This window comes from Diadema setosum, chromosome 13 (genome assembly GCF_964275005.1).
Source record: "Diadema setosum chromosome 13, eeDiaSeto1, whole genome shotgun sequence".
NCBI classification, from domain to species: domain Eukaryota; kingdom Metazoa; phylum Echinodermata; class Echinoidea; order Diadematoida; family Diadematidae; genus Diadema; species Diadema setosum.
The window spans coordinates 4,676,290-4,701,393 of NC_092697.1; the positions used below are offsets into that span (position 1 = coordinate 4,676,290).

The window sequence follows — 25,104 nt, forward strand, 5'->3', positions numbered from 1 at the left end:
CATTATAGACAGGTATCCTCTATAGACAGAATCGTTTGCATGGCTTTTTCGTTTTCTCTCGCGAGGATGCTTTTTTCTCTGCCGTATACATGGTATACGGCAGGTGACCGCTAAGGCAGGTTTGAATGTATAATGTACTTTCTGAACATTGAATAACTTTGTCGCACAATGTCTTATGAAAAGGTGGATCCAGATATATATGTATACAGATGTATCGTACATCTGCCAATCAATCACCTGATCATTTCCCCATGTATGTCACATGACTCTTAACATTTTGTCTGAACTGTCCAAGGAGATAGCGGCTCCCCGGCATGCTTGTTTGCTCGTTTGCCCAACACGATGTCGCGCAGGGCCACTATTGTCTTTCGATTACATCCCACAACGACTTTGCAAAGAGGGCTCCGGAAAGAACCAGAAATTACACCGTCTTCCTCTACGGCGAGGCATTTCTTGTTTTCACTCCCGTTCCGAAATTGTTGCTGAGAGCACCAACATGTCACGAATGTTTACTAAATATTCGAGACGGCAGTATTGATCTAATCTAATTTGACTATGCAATGACGCACATGAAAGAAAGGAATTAAACAAAAATGCATTGACATTAGTACGCTCAGGCGTTTCCCCCGATTTTGCCATTTTTACCATAATGTCAACTTTAGATTCCAAACCCGGAGGCCTGCTAGTCGAGAGATTCAAATCCAACACTTCTTCTCTTTTTCTGTCGCTGCGTCCCACTTCGTGTCTTATCCTTTCTTTCTCTCTCTGTTTTTTTTTTTTTTTTTTTTTTTTTTTTTTTTTTTTTTTTTTTTTTTTTTTTTAGCGATGACAACTTTAACAACAACTTTGAAATCACAATATTATCAGTTCTGTAAAACCCTTGGCAGAGGTGTTTTTCTTTCAAACACAGCCTCTCATCTGAACTTCAGAAGGACATGATCTCAAAGAGAGAAGCTTGAAGAGAAACTTCAAGCTCACAAAAGCTCCTTCAAGTCCATATCCATTACTTATTTTAAATCGTGACTTGCAGGTAAAGGCTGAATTGCTCACAATTTTACATTGAAAATAAACTGAGCAGACATACATTTAAAGGGAAACAAAGAATCAACATAACACAAATCAAAACATCAAAACTGATTTGACGCAACCATCGCTCACTGTTGGAAGGGGTGATAAAAATCAATAGATAGACAAAAACAAGTATACTAAAGTATCCCATGGAAAAGCTATAAGTGTGGGTAGTTAATGATACAACTTCTTGATTTAAATGTGAAAGAAAAATTAAAAGTAGGCCTACCAGCTGTGCTACTATTCATTCCATGTACCTTTGCATATTCTGATACATTTCATTTCCTTTTTTTTTTCTTTCGGTCCCCTAATTTTAATTCAATATATATTGAATATTCATTGCTGTATTTGTTAAATTAAATACTCTTTTTTGAAGACAGTACCTAACATCAAAATAATGATGTTCAAAATTGCCGAGGAGACGTTCTAACGTAGAAATGCTGAACAAAAACCAAAGGGAACATTTATGACCAAATTTCCCTGTTCTACAAAATGTTTCATTCTAATACTACTGTCCACAGGATAAAATAGTATAAGATTATTCTGTCACACATTTTTCTGTGTCATTTTAAAACGTGATTTTTTTTTTTTACCCTTACCGATACATTCCTTTCGCAAATCTGTCTTTCATCCATTTCTCTCTCTCTCTCTCTCTCTCTCTCTCTCTCTTTCTCTCTCTCTTAGAACAACATCAGATAAACTGGTTACATCTAGGACCATGTACGTCAGATGATTAAATTGAAGATATTGTAAAAAAAGTGTCAGTTTAAAGTTAACTTGTACAAGAAGTTGATTTTCCACTCTGAATTACAGATTTACATCGGACGCATTGATATACGCTGGGAATATAATTATTTCCACACCTCAAGCGGCGGCTTACCCTGTGCAAGACACGGTAGATGATATAATGCTCAATAAAATGTATTCCTACTCATCCTACTGCATTTCGGTTCACAGCTCCTTGTTTGCGAAAATGCCACCCCCTCCCCCCCCCCCCCCCCAGGAAAAAAAATAATAATAGTAATTTCGACAGCCCCCTCTCTTTTCATGTACATATATATGTATACATATATATATATATATATATATATATATATATATATATATATATATATATATATATGCATATATGTAGCACAAAGGTTCACGAGTTGAACAAATATAGCCCGGGATCGTCGGAAGACTGAAAGGAGCGCTAATGAAAGGAAAAAGAAGTCACTAGAAATGGGCCAATGAATTCAAACGGATGGAGGAGACAAAGAACATCGCCACGCACTTTCCCTGCCCTGGGGGGACGATTAACGACAGGGGTGTACTCTACAAGAAGTATATACACCCGGAGCTGAAAAAGGGGCGGGTCTCGCTCAAAATTTTATTTCACCGGCACATCCCGTTGTCGCGCATATCTACCATCAGCGAAAAATACCACTGAATAATAAGCTTGTCTATCTCAGACAGCACCGTAAATCCACTCATCTCCCTCCTTCGTAATGTTTATCTCCTACTACCTCTGTCCCTCTCTCTCTCTCACCATTTTTGTCACACACACACACACACAAACACACCCACCCACACACACACACACACGCACACTCAGTCTCTCCTTCTCTATCTCTCACCATCCATCTATCCATCTCTTTCTCTCCGTATTTTTACTCATTGCTTTTCACTCTTTCTCTCTCTTCTCTCTCTCTTTATTTCGTGACACATCTTGTTGTCTCTTTATATCTTTATATACCCCACACACTCTCTCCCGTTCTAGTATATTGACAGATGTCAGCGACATCTTTACACCTTGCAGATTACTCCGACTATCTCCATTGCATCTTATCCCGAGGAGAGATGAATATCTGGCTGCAGGATTTATTCGTCCATTCTTTATTCCGTGACCTCCACGTGGGTGCACTTTAAGTTAAAGCTGGTATATATGAACGCACGATTTCCCCCGTCCCTTCGAGTGAAGCCAACATTATACCCGTTCCCCATCTCCGTCCCGGAGTTAGGGAGGGGGAAGTTTTCTTATTGCCATACTATAGAAGAGGTCAAGAGTCCAGAAGGGTTATCTTTTTTAAGACGTGAAAAAGATGCAGGGATCAAAGAAATGAATAATTCAGAAAGAGATGACAGGGCGAAATGGCAAGAACTCTGAAAAGGTTAGTCATCGTGGAAGCTGTTATTTTGGCTACAGTAAAACTCGGTGTGAACAGGTTATTGAGATCGAGAGATTTTGTTAATTATGTTAAAAAGGTGTTTTTTCGCATTTCTGGAAAAAAAAACCCCACCCCAGCAACAGTGAAACAAACCACCGAATTCGACCCATAAGGAGAAAAGGAAGGATTTTACTTATTCACACTCAGCAAAATAAGGAAAGAAAACACTTTTTCAAGTTTATATTTGGCTAAAAGTTAATCTATTATATACCTCATTAAAGGTAATTTAATCGGTAATCAACCTGGTAAATCATAGAAAGGGAAACTTTACGCATAAGTGAACACCTTTGCTTTTTCTTCTTCCGTATGTATATAATACAATGATTTTCATCAAAATCTTCTATGAAAAATATGAATTCGAGAATTTTTTTACTTTCTTTTTTTCTGTATATATATATATATATATATATATATATATATATATATATATATATCAAGCACTTTGGCATATCTGATTACTCTATAGGCCATCCTGATTTTCCCTTAATCGTAACCGATCAGTAAATGCGAGAGAAAGTGCGTGTGCGTTTATGTAACTCTGTACAAAACTTATTTATCAAACAGAATTCGCGAGAAATTCTCATCAGAGAACGTATCATTATAACGATTATTATTTGACTGACATTGATTTTCTGCTGATTTCTTCTCCCTAAAGGTGAAAACAAGGAGGCCAATATCACAGGTAATATGAAGAAAAAAAAAAGATGGAGGAGAGACAGAGAGAGAGAGAGGGAGATAATGACACACACAAACAACTGACGACAGTAAACAAACAAACAAGCAAACAAACAATGAATTAATGAATCTGATAATGAATTTATTTTGCAAAAATTTTGCGCTTGTGGAAAGGATTTTTTTTACTACCTTTGGGTGTGTGGGTGTGTTAGGTGTCCATTTGAGATGTTTCAACATTTATTCCTATACCCCCTCCCCTCTTTTTTTTCTCACGTTTTACTTCTACTGTAGTTTGAGAAGATTTTTTCATGTTGTGATTATTGCTGCTATTGTTATCTAATTTGTACCATTTAATTCGTAATCATTGTTAATTGTTTTTATTTATTTATTATATTTGTTAGTTTATTTATCACTTTATCATCATAATAATATGCATTTATGGATTTGTTTGTTTATTCATTTTTATGTATGTATTCATTGTAGGCCCCTACTCGTCATGCTCGTTTGTTTAGTTATTTTTTGTGCAAATAGGAGGGAATAAGTTTTAGAAAATAATATTCCAAGGGAGGAGTATAATTCTCTCGCTATGATGAGATACGGAAGAGGGGGGGGGGGGGGAGGGAAGGAGAGGTACAGAGCAGCATCAACAGGGCCGGTATGACACATCTATCCCACGCATCAATTCTTAATATGAAAGCAGGCAAACAATATACTTTCATCACGAAAATGTGGGACGGTTTTTTGTGTCTTTGCTGTTTCACCCTTGACAGAATCATTTACGACGCCACTCGCCATTTGCCACTCGGAGAGGGGAGAATTTGGTTGCCGCGCCAAATACCTTGGAATTCGGTCAATCGATGCAAAGCTTGCGCTCCATAGTATATTCCTTAACTGCTCTCTTTCGCCATCTCTCCTTTTTCTCTCTCTCTCTCTCTCTATCATTTTTTTTTCTCTTGCCACCGTTCGTACCTTCCTTCTATCCGTCTTTCTCGCTTTGCACATATAACTATTACACAATATGTATCCGTTTTTTCTCTTCCATTCTTTTATAGTGCATATATTATATATATATATAAAATACTCATGTATGCATGTCGTATACTATCTTGTAAGGTATGTCTGTCGTCTTCCCAGCTTTCTATCTTATTTTAGATTAGTTTTCAGGAAATCTCCGGAATATTTCGAACGGCTGTACATTAGATTTCATCATTTTGTTTTTACATAAATACTCACAACGGAGAAGTCGATATTTCAAAATAGTTTGCTGTTACTGTCTTTGCCATAATGTATTCAATAAGCATACTCGGATTTTTCTCCACTTGCATATGTTTTTGTTTTGCGTTTATACTTTCACCACAGCAATTTGGTTCGTCGATCTCTCTACGTCTGTGGCTTCCTCTCTCTCTCATACCTAAAGTTATATACGCCCATATTACACTGTCTAGACGGGATCATTAAAGAAATTTTCGTTTGCAATCCAGCCTTAATCAAAGCTATAGTCTCCCTTCCGATCAACACAATTATCCTGGAAGCCTCCCGTCCTTCAGAAATCTGATTTCCAAAATTCATTTGTGCATTAATTTATTAACGTTGGCATCTAAACCTCCTTCACCACTTATATACTTACACGTATCTCTTTTCCCGCGTTCTTAAATGAGCGTCCCCGTTTTAATGATAATAATTTCCTAGAGTTTAGACCAGTATTATTCGGTTGTTTATGGATATGAAATTCATTACAAACTCATTACTTCATCTTGATTGAATTTTGCAGTGTCGAATAATTACAGTCCAATTACACCTCCTTAAGGCTCTCAACTTCCTGATCTTCATCCTTTCCACTTGTGTCTATTCTTCTTCCTATTTCTATCCCTATATTTCCATCTCGATAACAAGCTTCGTTTACAAAATTCCCTCCCGTCCCCATCGTCGCAAATCCCTATTTTATCCAATCTCGTGTTCTGTCTTTTCTATCTCTCTCTCTCTCGCTCTCTCTCTCTCTTTCTCTCAATAATCTTTCTTTACTTTACCTCTTCTTTGCTTTTCCTCCTCTCTCTCTCTGTATTTTCTGATTATATTTCTGCCTTTCTCTCAACTCTCTCTTTCTGTTTTTTCTCTCCTCCACCCCCCCCCCCCTTTATCTGTATTTTTTTTCTTTATCACTCGATGTCCTATCGCGATCCCCTTCTCAGTTTCCAGAAATCTAGGTTGACGAATTACCCGGTCGCGACTCCGGTGGAAAATATTTTTAGCTAGTGATTATCTTTACCTTTTTCTCTTAAACTGGAATGGAAAAAAAGAAGAAGAAAAAAGATAGGAAGTAACATCAATATTGCCTTGTAGCCTAAATATAATGTCATTCTAAATGCCTCCTAAAGGAAGAGAAAGAAAGAGAGAAGGGGAGGGGGGATGAATGGATGAGGGAGGGGGTAAAGATGACATCTCGTCGCGAGAGATCATTTCGTGAAGACAACCTGATATTCTGGTGCTCGCGAAGGGTACAACAAAATGACGCACCAGAGATCTTTTAGTTGTTTATTTTATTTTTTTAAATCAAACCGACATTACAGCAATCGAAATGAAGCAGAGGTTTAGTACGAGAAAGTAGGCATTGGTAGCTGCATGCTGATGCTGATGATGAGAAAGAGAAAATCAATGGGTATCTTATGACACAGACACAATCACAGACACATGAAATAATAACAAACGCGCTCCATAGTGGTCGAACGTCAACGCTCAAAGCTGTAACAGAAACTCACAGACTCCCGGCCTGCACTGTAAAAAATATCTGTATTTTAACAGGGGAAAAAATCTGCAGATTTGTTCTGTTTGAACTATATGCAGCAATTATGATGTAGTTCTTATATTAAGCCCTTAAAGGGGCCCTGAAATCCAAATGCATGTTGATTAGTGTTGATTTATGATACCCTCAACATCACTTTTGCGGTAAAACAAATATCTAGAAACATTTCATACATTTTTAACGATTTTTTATTCTATTTTTCTTAAGATTACTTGGGAACGCCCACAAAAAAAAAAAAAATCCTTCCAAACCAATCAATATTAACATTCTCCAATTGAGATGACCTCATCTGTCAATCATTGCTAAAGTACTGAAATGTTTAACAAAAGACATTGGAATGCACCTTCCTCTCGACTCAGCATAACTTGCATGTTTCTGTCATATTAAAGTGACTAACAAAAGAGTGGCGAGGGAACATACAAGTTATGCTGAATCGAGGGGAAGGTGCATTACAATGTCTTTAGCAATGATTGACAAGTGAGGTCATTTCAATCGAAGAATGTTAATATTGATTTGTTTGGAAGGATTTTTTGTGGGCGTTCCCAAGTAATCTGAAGAAAAATAGAAGAAAAAAAATCGTTAAAAATATATGGAGTGTTTCTAGATATTCGTTTCACTGCAAAAGTGATGTTGAGGGTATCATAAGTCAACACAAGTCAACGTGCATTTGGATTTCAGGGCCCCTTTAAAAATACTTCATTTTATATTGTGAAAATGAGTTACATCAGAAACTTGTGAATTTAGGGCAAAATAGGATTATTTACAAGTTTTCGTGAAATTTTCCAGTTTAAATTGTTTAACTTAGTGTATTTTTACAGAATTCTGTATTTCAACAACGATTTTTTGAATTAGATTAAATGCCGTGATGTAGAATTACTTAGACGTGACTTGATTTCATTGCAGAAATCATTTTACCCATCTTCCGTTTATATAAAATTATGTCGTTTTGATTGATTACAAATTTACATTTTATTTAGATTCTTGCACGTAATTAATACGTTGTATTTTTACAGAATTCCTTTTACCAACCAAATGCCAACGTTGGTCGTGACTTGATTTTAACGCAGAAACTAACATTATTTCACCAGACTCTCGTTTTTATACGTTGTTTTGATTGAATAAGTAGTTATATGGGTATAATTCTCTTTACTTGTTCATTAATTAGTGGTTTCTTTTTGGTTTTGTTGTTGTTCTTGTTGCTGCTTATTGCTCATTTCTACATTTTGTTATTTTGTTCAGCATCTTACTGACACACACACACACAAACACACACAAACACACACACAAAATAAATAAACCTGGACAAAGTATGTGAAAGACCTCCATATCTGAGGAAATGTTCGTAACCAAACTGATATGTTTAATTTGTAGTTCAGAATGTCAAATGCAAAAAAAGTCTGGTTTGACTTTACGTCGTTGTCGGGTATTAAGTTTTTGACAGCATTTTGTTCAACTCCCAGTTGATCGTTATTCGGCGGCATTTCCTCAAACATAGGACAACTTGAAGGTGAGGTTTAGCAGAGACTAATCCTTGTTTTTAGCATGCGTATAAGTTGGCACGGTTTTTTGAGGGTAATTCTTATTCAGCAAGGGATGCGTGTGATGTATGATCGTGCATTTTCATAACGTATTAACATTCTGGTTGCCCTCTTCCTTTGCTTTTTGCTTCGGTATATTATTATATACGGAGAGAAGATGAAGTGGATTTCCCTATCGTGTGACACGAACTTACCAAGCATTTAGTTTCAAAACCAAAAACAAAAATTACTGCAATCAATTAAACCACCTCATTCGCGGCAGCTTCGGGCGGCCTGCCATATAAGTCTTGGTGCGAAATGCATCAAACTATAATATTTTGCCTACGCTGAGTGAATCCGGTACGTGATGGAAATTGGATAACGCCACCATCGGGTTTTGTTTTTGAATGAGTGGAGTTCACGCAAGTCATACCCGATGACTTAACCATCCGATATGTCTTGATGGTATTGAATACCAATCAAGGCTTACAGTATCAGCGCAACTACACAAACTTGTAAAGATCCCTTTTCTTTGGTTTTGTTTGTTGCTTTATTTTGTTTTGTATTTTAATTCTACCGAATTTTATAAACACGATGATGATGTTGATGATCCACAGCATTTGTAAAGCGCCATAGATCTGTTGCAGAAACATTCAAAGGCGCAGATTCAAACATTCAAGCATACCTATATGTATGTATGTATATATATATATATATATATATATATATATATATATATATATATATATATATATATATATATATTGATATGTATGTATATATATATATATGTAGTATATATATATATATATATATATATATATATATATATATATATATATATATATTAACATTATTATGAAATAATGATGATCAGGGATAATTTGCACCTCTGTTGCTCTGTAATGGTGCCGTTATCTTTCTAAAATGGATGTTGTGAGATCTCTCATATCACTAGGCGCATCATTAAGGTGTGTTTTTCCTGCATTAAATGTTTATGTTTCTCCAAGGGATGTCGACTTATTTTCCATATCGGTGTTATAAATCGAATATTTCGCGGTATGTGAGCATTTGAGAAATCACAAGACCATAACCTACATTATTTTGAATGAAAGCAGTCGCAAGGAAAATGAATTATTTCAAACATGGCGCGGAGGTGGTTGTGAGTAAATTTCAGAGGCAAATCGAATGATATTACAGAAGTGCAAGCCGAAAACTCCTGGAGAAAACATGAACAGACTTCGGAAGACATGCGCAAATTTACAGTCTGTGCATGACAAGCATTCATTATGAATTATCAATTCATGACGACATAATAAAGCTTGTTCATTGTTTACAGGGGTATAATCAGGAAGAAGCTTGCTTCACACGATGATATCTATGAAAAGAAAAAAAAAAGGGAAAATCCCTACAAACGGTTTTGATGAACGGTGGCCTTTCTTGACGTGAGAATACTCTTGTTATAACTCTGAAATTAAAGGGATCGTATAGTTTTGGTTGAGACCTAATTTCAGGTTTCTAACATTTTTTTTTTTTTTTTGGTGAGATAATGAGAAACCTCTTATGAAATATGAAAGAGCATGTAATTCTATGAGGAATTCAACGTTTATTTGATGAAAATTGGTTTTGAAATGGCGGAGATATCAAAAAAAAAGAGCGATTCTAATAAAGTGTGGGACCCACACTTTATTACGATCGCTTTGTTTTACTTTGTTTTTGGATGTTTTAGTCATTCCAAACCCGATTTTCATCAAATAAACTTTGAATTCCTCTTAAAATGGTATGCTCTGTACTATATCATAAGTGTTTTCTTGGTATCTCGCAATTCTCATCTCCACCAATACTGTATTCCATCCCTTTAAGGTTTTATTGTCGAGTTTAAAACCTATGGATGTTTCATTCCGTAGACCTATATAATGAGTAATCAATTTACATGTTCCAGAATAATATATTTCAGTACTAATGCCCGTCTTAGAATCTGGTTTTGCGTGTTCTAGTTGATGCTATGTTGGACAAGTCATTGGCAAACCTTGTTGTCAGCCCAACCTCTGTTTGTATCGGTGTGCATACAGGGAAATTTGAATACACTCAATAAGTCGGTCATTTAGATTTGTGTGTGTGTGTGTGTGCATTGAGCAAAGGTTGATTCGCTTTTAAGTTATTTTGAGTGCATATCTGACAGCTGTTGAGTACTTAAATCGAGTTCGGTCTTGGTTTTATGTTACTCGTTGAACAGAAAAAAAAAAAAACCCCGACTACACTTGAATTTAGTATGATTCTGATTTCATCTGTAGTTAATTAGTATACCCCTCAGGAATGACTTGCAGTACTCATTTCTCGTTCACATTCTATCATTGAATGACATTCGGATGTTTTCCCCCTTTGGGCAATGCACTTCTTTTGAATTCCTAAGACATACAGAGCTTCGGTGACCTGGAATTTTATTCCATTTATAAACGACAGATGGTCAAACATTAAACATCATCTAATATCATCTCACTAATATGTTCCTAGATAATTACCCCCACATTTTAAAAATCAACAAATATAGGCATATGAATATATTATTATGATAACACATTAATGGCATGGTGTGTGCATGTTTGAGTGCACAACAGATAATGGTGTCTATGTGTGAAAAACAGTCGAGTGGGTGTATGTGCTCTGGAGAAAGTTCACCGAGAGCCGTCTTAAAACGTCCTCCTGCAGAAATCACGGATGATGTCCACGTCCTTGCCTCAATCTTGTAGTCCATTTATGTCTACTTGAGGCATTTTGCTTCCTCGTCAACTGGCCTTGTAAAGATGTCGGTGACTATCACCACTACAATAGTCATGATAGTAGTGTAATACAACTATTGAAACATGCGCATGCGCTCAAGCGAAACTCCATTGGTTGAATGCGCGCAGTCGCACTGGCAGGTATCAAGCTCGTTGACAGATTGACTTGAAGAGTGTATACTCAGTTTCGTAAAGTGCATCCTCAAAGCCCGCGCGCTGTATACGTGTGGTGCGAGGATCGGCTGCGGTCTGTTTAACCTAGATGTGGTAATCAACCGACCCAACTACTCAATGCCTTTCATTTGCGTGATGTGATCAAACACAGAACACTCACAGGAACATTTATTTATATGTGTCATTTCAGACGGTAATCATTGTCCATCGCTCCCTCCGATAACCTTCGCTCTGCGCAAATGAACGCTGAGCGAGGCCCCACTGTATATCGGACGTTTCGAAACTGTCAATTTTGGCATAATGCTGGTAATTGAGATCCACGCCTTTCGGATTTCAACCAATCTATGCACTTGTTACGGATTGATTAGAGCTTGATTGGTCATCTGTGCTTGGTCAATATACTTTGTCATACTTGGTTTTGCTCTCCTTTCCTCTCTCCATCTCTTCACAAAACACACACGCACGCACACACACACACACACACAACCACAATCGAGCCACAGAAAATCCGTGTGCTTAGACAGTCTAGAAAATGTTTTCAGGATAAAAGAGAGGGCGAGAGATCTGAGAGGGTTAGGAGGAGATGCGATACCACATCAATACTTATACAGCTTTCGAAAGTTATCGGAAGTCAAAATACTTGTGCAACTCTCAATATGCAGAGCATATAATATATACACTGATATGAGGGCTCAACAGAGAACTTTTTTTTTTTTCTGGTGGCCTATTCGGGCCACTAGTATCTTAAAATCTGAAATTTTGGTGCCCCTCCCCCCCAAAAAAAAAGAAGATATGCAATGGCCCGAAATAAAAGCCAAAGTAACAATCCATTTAGAGTAATAGTGGCCCGATTGGGCCACCAATAGATAAATTTGGTTTCCCGACACCAATTTTTAGTGGTCCCGGGCCACCATTGTAGGCCTACGTACACATGTACGTTGGGACACTCTTTGGCCGTATAATTCGTACATCGTATATGCCTCCTGCATTCAAAAACATAAATGATCAGCCTGCAGAAGGGAATTTAAGGGGACACACCAGTCTGCTATTTGGTCGTCTTCTTAAAAAGCATTCCGCGCTCTGCCCGTACGTCTGTGGTATTCATGCAGAATATCTTTCCGTACATAATGCATCACTTTCTATACTCTCGGGGAGTAATGTCTTTTACTATTCTTTGTGGACTAGGCCAGCCCCCCCCCCTTGTTGTTGTTGTTGCAGCTGTTGTTATTGTCGTTGTCATTGTCGTTGTTGTTCTTGTTGTTGCAGTTGTTGTTATTGTCGTTGTCATTGTCGTTGTTGTTCTTGTTGTTGCTGTTGCTGCTGCTGTTGTTGTTCTTGCTGTTACCACCAGAGCAAGTAAATGTGTATCACGTCACTCCATCATAATATATGGGAGGTATTTACAGGGCAGATTATTTCCTCTCTCTCTCTCACTGACACTTCTCCCCTAATATGGAATGAACTCACAACCACACCATGAAAAAAAAAAAAAAAACTAGAAATGTCGCTTTGGCGACTGGTATGCCTCCGCCATAATGCATGATTTTCCCAATAGGTCTAGATAGTACATGTGGACAATGTGTGATTACATTTTCACAAAATTGGCAAAATATTGAAATGACAAATTTGTCACAAATGTGTTGAATGTTCACCTTCCTTGACCTAGGTTTAACTGGATAAATAGGAGAGCATGTATCTAGGGATTTAAGAACTTTAACTCGACTTTGACCCATTCATACATTTAGGCATTGAGTAATTTTCAAGGTACAGGTCTGGAGAAAAAGCGCAATTTCTGAATTGAATAGTAAATTGTTACCATTTTCATCTGGCCCTTGACCCTAAAATTCATAAGATAATCACTTTCAGGTAGAACATGCATAATATGTACTAAGTTTCAAGATAACTTGAGCCACTTCCGAGATATGGAGGAAAAGTTAGTTCAGCACTTTCACTTGATCTTTGACCTTTGAGGCAAAAAAAAGAAGAAAAAAAAAACTTTCCAGAGAATTTCTATTAGGTTACACATGTATGCATACACCAAGTGTAAAAAAAAATAACCCTGCTGGCATTGCATGATAGGAGGGAAATAGTAAAATTTTGAAGTGTTGCACTTGACCTTTGACCCCTGACCTTTGACCCCATGAACCCTACATTCTCTAGATAATCACTTCCAGTCAGTATATGTATATACTATGTTCCATGAAGATACCTTGAACAATTTTCCAAGGTATGGAGAAAGAAAAAAAGTTTCAATATTTTTACTTGACCTTTTGACCTTTGACCTTTGACCTCATGACCCAAACTTTCACCAGAGAATCTTAATTGGGTAATACATGTATACACTAAGTTTCAAGAAAATATCTTCAGGCATTCAATAGATATGGTGGAAATAGTGAAATTTTATGTATTTGACCTTGACCTTTTGACCTTTGACCTTTGACCTCATGACCCAAACTTTCACCAGAGAATCTTAATTGGGAAATACATGTATACACTAAGTTTCAAGAAAATATCTTCAGGCATTCAATAGATATGGTGGAAATAGTGAAATTTTATGTATTTGACCTTGACCTTTTGACCTTTGACCTTGAGCATGTGCACCCAAAAGTTGATAGGCAAAACTTCACCCCCTAATACACATACATGCCAAGTTTCATTAGAATACCTCAACGGGCGGGTTTTGATAGTTACCTTGTCCACAAAATTCATTACGGACGGACGGAAGGACGGACGGACGGACGGACGGACAACCCGAAAACATAATGCCTCCGGCACCACTTCGTGGCGGAGGCATAAAAAGATATAGCACATACGCTACAACTCTGACTCAGATCCCTCAATTCAATCTTCAGCACGGACTATTTGCTTCATTCATTCTTTCATTTATGAATAAAGAGAAGCAAACTTAAATAATTACTTCAGCTTGATTCTACAGAGAACTTTTTTAGCATTTAAAAAAAAAAGTTCAAAAAGAATGTCTACATGGCTACGTACAGATTTGTATCATCCGTCAATCACACACACAAATATTTTCATTGAAACAACTCGAATACACTCCCTAATCATGGTTACCGAGTAGCATACACCGATAATAACAGAAAAGAGACAAAGTGAAATACTGGTACAGAATTGTGCATGGTATCTTTCAAATTAAAAAATTGCAACAAAGATAAAATACTGCAAAGACAATGACATCCATGATGCACTGCCCCTCTTAGTGTAGAACAGAAAAAAAAAAAAAAAAAGAGGCTTGACACCGTAGAGAATATATCTTTACGTTTGAGAAACTAGAGCATCAGTTTTAAATACAGAAATTAAACATTAAATAAGGATATTTCAATAACAAACAGGAGGGTCTCTGAACCAGAAAGGGAGGAAAAGAATGAGACAAATGAGCAGAAAGTCATCATGCCCAACTGTGAGCATTCTCATTCCAGTCATCTGCATAACAGTCTCCCATCCAACTAGACGAGTTTGGAGGGTTAAAGAACACGTATTCCGCCCTCTATAGGCAAATACATTACAGCCAAGTCAAAGCCCTGTCGGAGCAGCAATGTGTATAATGATATCATGGCATACACATGATCTCAGGCTTCACTTTGTGTATGAAGCTTAAAGGACAATGGAAGTGGACAATATACGTCTCGTGAAAAATCAATTTGCATACAAGCACAAAAGTTAGAACTTATCTAGACACATACGTGAAGTTGATTTGCTAGTGTGACAAAAACCATTGTCATCAATGTCTCCAGTCGTAAGTGCATGATTTATCTCTTTCACACACTTGCATCAGAGAAAGTTGCCTTTTTGTGACTCCGTAACCAATGCACGTTGTTTGCATATATGTGACTTACAACTAATTGTCGTCAATGCATGTGAAACCTCAAGAATGGCTAGGACAAGTACCACTATTTCAGCACAAAACGGCAGCACCCGATTGTGCAAACATACACCACCTACAGGACCAAGAAGACTCACAACTGGAAGAATTCCCATTTAGTTGGCTTTCCGAGAGGCAGAAATGCTCTTTCTTCATGCACCAACTTCTATTAAAGTCCATTCATACATGGTAGACTCGATGTGAAAAATCCTACCTCCCTGCTTGTAATGCATTATGATGCAATAATGCACAAAAGCAAACAGATATTAAACAACTTACAGTCAGAAGTTTTAAAATGTTCTCTTAATATTACGGTTCAACGTAACAGTTGAAGCATTACCCTGAATCTGAGAAGACATAATAGAGTAAGTCCGACCTCTTTTATCCGGCCATGTCGAGACCAGCTCCCATCTGGATAAGCGATTTGGCAGGATGTGGGAGACACAATCACATACGGTAAATACAAATGCAGCTGCTAACTCAGTGATAGCTAAACAGGTAGCATACACCGCAACAGTGGTGTAATCTACTTGTACGCTAGTCAACTTAGAATTTGTATAATCCCATTTACGGAAATTTAAGCATTTGACTGAAAAATTCATGACATGTTTCTGTTGGAAATATCATAGGTAAACCATACGAGTTTTGTAGGAGTTTTAATTGAGTTCAAAATCACTTTTTTTATTCACCTTCTCTGCGTGAACACATCCGGGGTGTTATGGAAAGTCCAGATAAGAGGGACAGATAATTGAGGTCGGACTGTACTATCTACACCTTGCATCACACCAATTGTACCCTGTGAGTTACATAATGATTTTTTTCTTTAATAAGCACCTGTGTTTTGATCTTAAGAAATATCTCTTGATTTCAAATCACAAAATGAGGGCAGAGGGTACAAAGTAAAGGAACCAAAACAGCTTTGATATCATGCAGACAGCTCTGACACACAGCTACCAAGTTATGCTGCATTACAAGCTAAAGTTTTATTCTTATAGTCACTATTCTAAATGTTTCATATACATAGGTATAGTCTTGAACATATCTTTACATTTGTACACGTTTTAGATTTGTACAGCAACCTCTCGCTATACAGAAATTGATATAACAAATTTTGTTATAACGAAACAATTTTTCATTCCCCTGAAATTTGGAGTTTTTCTTTATTCTACGGGTGGTCAGACCCTGATAAAGTGACTTCACTTCTTGCAAAGGAGTGCGAACAAGGGTCCACTCATGTGGACAAAACTGCCTAAATGACCACCAATTTTATTAAACAACATACTCCCACTGCACAGGTGGCAATACATGGTATGTCAAAATTCATATGGTGGTGTGGTGGTTGTATAGCTTCACTCCCATATTCTACAGAGCAATATGGTGATACCTTGTGTTCGCAAAACATTTTTTTTTTTTTTGCAGCAGACAAAGTTCATCCTGCTAAATATGTCCGCGAGAAACAGGAATGAATGAAATCTATTCCAATGAGCACAAGCCATTGCAGCATATGGTTGATTGTACAGCCTCTTTATCAGAACGAAAAGTGGTTTACATTCTTGTGACACAGCAAATTCTGACGCATTCAGTGATAAAGCAGCATCTACTTGAAGAAAAGAAACATGACACGGAGAAGCGTGCCGGCATGTCAGTTAAATCTCTGCAGCCAGGAAAACAGCCTCTCGTCGCCCGCTTCACACTAGTCCCGAGTCTCTAGGGCTGGGTAACTTCTCAAAAGCAGACAAATACAACATTTCAAGTAACATTTTTTCTCCCGCGAGCATTGCCAAATGCCACCACACTCCTGTGTGGTATCAAAATGACACAATTCTATGCAAGGTTCCAGCTAAAACTATCTTCAGCAGCAGCAAGAACTTATCCAAGTTATGCTCTGTATACATGTATACACTAATTACATCTGCATAATCTTTGGGATACATGTACAGGGATCTTGATATTTGGGGCAAGCTTACACAAGGATATAATGTAAATGTCATGAAAAAATTGTGTATGTAGTCAAGGCTCAACACTGACTTTTTTCTCTTGGTGGCCCGACATCTATTTCTGGTGAGCCCAGCCACCGGGCCACTGCTTGTGTCAAGCCTTGATGTAATGTCTTAATTCGTCAGAATGAAATGTGGTGCATGTGCTTGAGACCCAATGCTTTACCATCGACTGCTAGTATATTTCATACTCTATTCCACAGAGTCACACAGGAAAGCTACCTAAACTTAACAGGTTCTACAGTATTAAACTGCTCCTTTATGAACGGACGCTTGATACGGTATTCCATGTTTCATATGAAACTTCTTTTTCTCTTGAAAATAGCCACAAACATCATAACAGGTTAAAATTGTCTACCAAAATCAGAGTTCATACTTTTTATCTAAGATCAAATGCGTAAAATATTAAGAAATAAAAGAAAGCAGCACACACTACGCAACCTAAAATGACTTGGTCCACTTTTGATAACTGTCCTGATGATATATTTCATATGCATCTTGGTCACCTACACTGTATATTGTACTTGCTTCTTCCCTGCTGATTAATGATGCAAAGGGCAGTGAAATGCAGCATAACAATAAAAAATTCTCTTTGAGACAGATTTCAAACAGGAGCATCCATATACAACATAAGTTTGGCAACACAATATATTTTTATGAGTGTAGTGTTTGAGGAACATTGGTAGTATACATTGCTATCATGGATTATTGTACACAGGTGACCCGATTGCATATCTTCTCATCCTGCATCAAAGATATGAATGAAAAAAATGACAACACAAACGGCTCTAGTGTGACCATCTTAAATACATTAAAAGAAGCTTGCTATGGTGTAGGGGTTAACTCTTTGAATCCAGTACTGACTCCTTCTAGAAGTCTGGATTGATTAATTTTGAGGTTACAAAAGTCTAAACTGGACACCAATGATAAAATGCATGGCAATTGGTGTTTTCTACAGTAGAGTAGAAAAAAAAAAGAAGAAATATAAGAAACATTTCATGCCTTCAGTGCACAATGTTCATTTGACATTTATCTTCTAATGCATTGAGCTGTATTTAAAAAAAAAAAACAGTCTGAAAAACACACACATCATATGCACTTGAGAAAATGTTCCTAATCCTGATGGGTATCTAACATCAATATTTTGTTTTGAAGTCAGCTTTTCAATATCGACCTTCATCAATAATATCAATTTAGCACAGATCTTAGATTAATTTCAGTCCTAAATCTACTGAACTTTATCTGCACCTCAAAAGGAATGTTTGGTCCATCCAAGCAGGACCAAAATCTGACCCGCATCGCAGAGAAGAAAATGTGATCACGACACTGCGCAGACACGCAAATCTTCAAATCGTTCCCTGCAACAGCTTTACTGGCTCTGGTACACAAGACTAACATCAGTACTTCATACACATTGCTCCATGTGACCTAAGTCTATATGGCACCACTGACACACAGCCACTCATTAGTTCACAAACATTAAAAAAACATAAATCCCAAACTGACACCACAGTTAACGAATATAGTTTGTCATCACAATTTTCATAATTCATACTTTCGTACGTCCAACTGACAAGAGGAGTAGCAATTCTGATGCATATGACATTGCACAAGTGCGCACGATTATACTTTGCAGTGTCTAACTTTGGAATAATAATAATTAGCTCTGTGACCTGGCATAATTATACATGACCCCCTAGACTCACTCTCCAGGAGTTTGGTTCTATTGGGCCGACACTGCCTCTGCGTTGCCTGTCTCCATGTCTTCCTCCGTCTTGGTTTCTTTCACTGCATCCTGGACGGGACAAACAGACAAACAGACAACGAAAATGAAGTGATACTACACAAGTTTGTCTGTGTGTGGATTTAATTTATGTGGCCACTGTGCAAGACATCTCATGCTTAACCCTTTGCATACTTTGAATGCTGATGGCATAAAAAAACAACAACATACAGTTACAATTTTTTTTTTTTTTTTTTTTTTTTACCGCTACACTCCATGAATAAGATCATGTACAATTTTACTCGTGGGTAACAAGAGCAAAAATGGACATTTCTATAACTACACTCTCTATGCAAAACAAAAAAGTTCCTTTAGTAGTGCCAGAGAACCCCAAGGGGAACATGAATTGTTAGGATAACACTTCCTGTGAATACAGTTGACTCACAGAAACCAGGAAAGACTGAAAAACAAAGGAATAACAGATTAAAGGGAAGTGAGGAAGTCGTTACCTCGATGATCTGTGAACTTTGATCGGCGGAGACCTGCTGGCTGACTGGGCTGCGGTTGTACTGCCGCCGATGCATCTCGTCCACGTAGGTCAGGTACCACGTCCCCGGAAACAGGTCCGTTATGCTCCCCTGTGGGGTATACTTGGCTGCAAAGGACCAAATTCAGCATGGAAAGACTTGCAATGATTTTCATCACAAACAGGCAGGGATATGAGGTGTATGGTCTAAGATATGTATACAGGGCTGCACACTAACTCTTTTTTTTTTTTTTTACTGGTCCGACTGACAGGTCGGACAAGTGGGTATCCAGTTTTTCAATTTTTTACTGGTCCATTCCTGAAAAACTAACAGTGATATTACTGGTCAGGGACTGTCAGACAATCTAATGCGAGTGTGCAGCGTTGCGTGATACAAGGTAGCGTCAATGTCACAGATTTATACAGCTACTACATACATGTATGCATTGGCTGCTCAAGCAAAAGAAAATGCCAAAATTGACCCTAGTATTTGTCTTTAATTCTAGCCAATTTTAATGCCATTTAATTGATAATGAAGTGAAGAAATGAACAAGTCACCAAATTAATGAATTGCTTATCAATAATTAAACAGATTAAAGTGAAAGTGAAGGAAATTTACATTGTTCTCAAATACAGTCAATCTCGCCTAAATCGACTTTGCACAAGTCCAAAAATTGGTTATGTCAACAGAAAATTCCAGCTTGGAAGGGAAACACATTTTTAATAATTTTATTGGGGAAGTCATTCCCCAATACAAAAGAACATTTTTAGTTCTTTTATATTTATGCTATGCTCTGTTATTCACGTAATGTCTTTTAACTCTGTTCATGTATGTGTTACTTGTGACCGGCAAATAGATTTTAACCTGAATGACAGTAATGGACAGTGCTCAATTTGTTACGGTAACTTAAGCCAGCATACTCGAAATGGATACTTTGAACACAATTCTAATTACTATCTTCCAGTGCAAGAAGTGCAAAGAAGTATTTATTTTATCGTAAGTATCTAAGGAATCGTACTGCCACCAATGAACAGAAATTTAAACAGTATAGGAACTTAGTTAATAAGGAAATACGTAAAAGGAAGCGTGAATTGAAAGAAAACATGGTCTTTTATTAATGATGTAATGAATAAACAAAGGCAGAATAATCATATTGAATCATTGCAAGTCAATGATCATTTTATCGACTCTGCAGAGTCTGTAGCAACACATTTTAATGAGTATTTTTGTGCAATAGGTAGAAATAATTTATCAGAAGTGTCTAACTCATCTGCATCTGTTTTACCTGCACAATACTTATAGTCAATCCATGTTTTTTAAGCCTATCACTATACCTGAAATGTTAACTGTTGTCAATGATTTGAAAATAAATAAGAGTTCTGGTGATGACGATATTCACGTCAATGTTTTCAAGAAATCAATATGTTTTATAATGGAACCCCTGTGTGCGATATTTAATTCATCTCTGGAAACTGGGATATTCCCACGACAACTTAAAGTAGCAAAAGTAATTCCAGTTTTTAAGAAGGGGGACAAACACCAGCTACAAAATTATAGACCAATATCTTTGTTGTCAGTTTTTGCTAAATTGTTTGAAAAATTAGTTTATGCTCGATTGATATCCTTTATTGACAGCAATAATATTTTGTATCATCAGCAGTTTGGGTTTAGACATGGTTATTCTACATATATGGCGTTACTTAAATTGATGGAAAGAATATCAAATGCATTTGAAAATCATGAATTTTTGGTCGGAATATTTTTAGATCTAACAAAAGCATTTGATTGTATAGATCATAGAATACTTATTATGAAATTGGAATATTATGGAATAAGAGGAAATGTTTTGAACTGGTTTAAAAGCTATTTATCAAATCGCACACAATATACAGTTGTAAATAATACAAAATCAGAATTGTGCCATGTGAATACAGGCGTTCCACAAGGGTCTGTACTGGGTCCTCTTCTCTTTTTGATATTTGTTAATGATTTGCAGTTTGCAAGCCCTTATTTGTATTCTATATTATTTGCAGATGATACGAACATATTCTTCTCAGGCCGGGATGTGCATGAAGTTAACAATATGATTAATTCTGAAATGCAGAAAGTGTATTCTTGGTTTACTGCAAATCGTTTGGTTTTAAATATTGATAAAACATGCTATATGGTATTTAAGACAAAGAATAAGGTAATAGATGAAGATGTTTTACAAATATATATAGGTAATGTCAAAATCAAGCAGGTCAATAGAGTAAAATTTCTTGGTGTTACAATTGATGATGGGTTAACATGGAAAGGTCATTTTGATGATATTTGTATCAAAATAAGCAGAATTGTTGGTGTCATGAATTATCTGAAACATATATTTCCTTTAAAAATTCTTTTGACAATGTATCATACAATGATTTCCCCACATTTAATGTATTGTGCAATAATATGGGGTCATAGTTCGTTATATTTATTGAATCGTGTTTTGATGTTACAAAAGCGTGCAATAAGAATACTCTGTAATGTAAATCCGTACACACACACTGCAATACTGTTTAAGAAATTGAAAATTTTGAAAATTGATCAAATTGTGCAATTACAAGTGGCTACATTTATGTTTTCATACTTTAAAAGTGTCTTACCTGTCACGTTCCATAATTCGTTTACCCCAAATAGTGCAATCCATGCCTACAACACTAGACGTGCCAACGAGATATGTTTACCTTTTTACCGATATAAGTTCTCAAAGACTACAATTAGATACACTGGAGCAAAATGCTGGAATGAGTTGCCAATTATTATTAAAGAGAGTCCAACACTGTCATCTTTTAAACGTAAATACAAAATGTTTTTAATCCAAAGTGCAATTGAGTAATTATTGAAATAATTTTGCCATTTTCCCCTTTCTTATTGTTGTGATGTTTCTTTGTTGTTTTTGTTCCTTTGATGTAAATTGGGTCCTATTTATTGTTGTAAGGGAATCGGCCTCGATAGGCTTCATACAGCCTTTTTACTGATCCCTCACGTGCTATGTTTGTATACATTTTTCTCTTCTGTTTTATTGTGAACGTGATGTTTTCTTTTTAGCATGTGAAATAAATTTGAAAAATTTGAATTTGAATATTCTTCGGTCCCTTTGGATTCAAGTTAGGCAAGGTTGATTATATGTATAAGAAAAAAATTATTGAAAGTAAATAGAAATATACACATAAAATTAGAGTACATTGTATGATTATTACACCAACCAAACTCTGGTACAAGAGTGCAACCATTCCATACAAAAGTTACTGCAATAAGGGATGACTAGAGGCATGGTCAAACTGGCAAAAGATCGAGAAATTTAAGATTGTAAAGTCTTCGCAATCTTTTGTCATCTGGTCACACTGGCAAAAGATCGAGAAATTTAAGATTGTAAAGTCTTCGCAATCTTTTGTCGTCTGGTCAAACTGGCGAAAGATCGAGAAGTTTGGCGGAGTGGTGTGTGGGAAATATCCCTATTTGGAGTGGGAAGTTTCGCAAGAAGTTTTGTTGGAAGTTTTTGCAGGAAGTTTGCAGTCACACTGGCAACCTTCAAGATCTTAAAGATCACGATCTTCAACTTTTCAATCTTTTGCCAGTCTGACCACGCCTTAGGAGTAGACTTGGCATACCCGTTAATAAAAAAAAAAACCCAACAACTCGTGCACAGATCAGCAACTTAAAGTATACATCACTCCACAACATGGACAAACTCACCCAGATGATGAGTGTCCTCACGGAGTTTCATTGTGTCGGCGAAGGCTCCCGGTTCGACGCATCGCCGGCTCTCCAGCCTCGCCTCCAGGTCGTCGACGCTCGCCCTGAGCTTTGCCAGTGGCGAGCCGGCGCTGTTGTCGCTGGACACGCGTATCGAGTACATGGACGAGGCAAGACCAGAGCCATATGAAAACAGGGCTATGCGCTTGTTTGCCAGCTGATCCAAGGGAACACTTTTCACAGCAATGGCAAAGGGAGAAACAAAAATGAACAGGAAATTGAAAATCATATATGAAGGCCTTCCAAACCAGACAGAAATGGTTTTAAGATTTATTTGCGGGCTTGTCAACCTTACCAAAGAGTATCAAAGTTGGAGATAAAATGATTGATTGAATCAAAATTGGTTTGCTATCATGAGGAAGCATACAAATTGATATCCACTGGACTTTTCTTTTTATTTTCAAATCTTTTCCACATGAATTTTGTTGACTTGACCTATTTAGAACTTTGGTGAGGTAACATATATGTTCAGCAATAATGAAAATGCACTCTAATCTGCATAAATACAGTGCCAGTGTCTGCAGAGGTAACAATACACTCATGTACATCTAAAAAATATTCTGAACACAAAAAAAAAGGAAAACAAACACAAAACATTCTTCTTTAATATAAAATTGGTTCAATAGAGAGTTGAACAAAATCCCTTACTCAAAAATCTCTGCTAACTCATATTTTTCAATTCAAAAGCATAATTCCTTCTTTTGAATGAAGACAAAAAATACATATCATGGTAAATTGATACTAGTTGGTATCTGCATTCAAGTATTAATAGCTGTAGCAACAAAATGCTAATGTGTCAAACATAACAGGTGAAGAATGAAAGAGAACACCAACGGAGAACCACAGCTTTTGATGATTCACAGACATTCACACAATCACATATACCTTCCCATTTCTCTTTCACTCAGCTTTGTGTCATTGTTTACACCATTATATTTAATAGACTGATTTCTTAAAGGTACTAGCCCACATTTGCAAACCCACGAAAATCAAAACTGCATAAAACAGGTCCAATATGACTTCAAGTACAAGTTATAACAGTAACATACCTCACCTGTCGCTCTTTGTCTATACCATTCGATAAAAGAGAGAAAATCACCGTTTTAAAATAAATTTTCAAACCGGGTCAACCCGACCCAAAATCGAATTACGAGCGCGGGCTATAGCTACGTACATTGTACATGTAACACGTACGTGGACCGGAGCTAGCGAGCGTTATACGCATGCATACGGATTACGGTGCATTTTCATTTATTTTTATGAAAGTAATGGACTAATTGGAACGAAATTTTGCACAGGTGTTACTGCAATCATACCCAAACTCCATGCTAACTATGAGACCAATTGCTGCAGGTTTACAAATGTGGGCTAATACCTTTAATGTAGTCAAATTTATGAATGTTTCTTTCCCGGGGTCTTAGTATCAAGCTTTTCCATTAAAGGGAAAGTAAACCCAAAGAGCAATGTGGATTGAGTGAAAACAGTAATATTAGTAGAACACATCAGTGAAAGTTTGAGGAAAATCGGGCAATCGATGCAAAAGTTATGAATTTTTAAAGTTTTGGTGTTGCAACTGCTGGGTAAGGAGACTACTAGAGGTTATGACGTATGAGTGGACTACAATATAAAGAAAATAAAAAAGGGAATTCAATAAAAATTCATTTTTCATGAAAATTACACATTCCGTCAGCTTGATACTGACACATGTTAGGGGTAGCACTTATTCCCCCTGCTTTCTGAAAGCGGTTAGTCAAGAACTCTTTCATTTTGCTAGAAAAGTGAATTTTTGTGAAATTCCTTTTATATTTTCTTTATATTGTGGTCCTCTCATACGTCATAACCTCTAGTAGTCTCCTCATCCAGCGGTTCCAACACCAAAACTTTAAAAATTCATAACTTTTGCATCGATTGTCCGATTTTCCTCAAACTTTCACTGATGTGTTCTACTAATGTTACTGCTTTTACTCAAT

General features: G+C 36.8%; 1 protein-coding gene across 1 annotated transcript in view; it reads right to left on the bottom strand.

The window, feature by feature from the left end:
* The window catches only part of LOC140237213 (hydroxymethylglutaryl-CoA synthase 1-like), a 45,618-nt gene that overhangs the window by 1,296 nt on the left and 19,218 nt on the right, over positions 1-25,104 (bottom strand). The window contains exons 8-10 of the mRNA XM_072317156.1: positions 23,075-23,307; positions 19,334-19,479; positions 18,808-18,896 (exon numbers count right to left, since the gene is read on the bottom strand). Of these exons, the coding sequence (XP_072173257.1) occupies positions 18,825-18,896; positions 19,334-19,479; positions 23,075-23,307 (451 nt within the window). The 3' untranslated portion in view covers positions 18,808-18,824. The remainder of the gene's footprint in view (positions 1-18,807; positions 18,897-19,333; positions 19,480-23,074; positions 23,308-25,104) is intronic.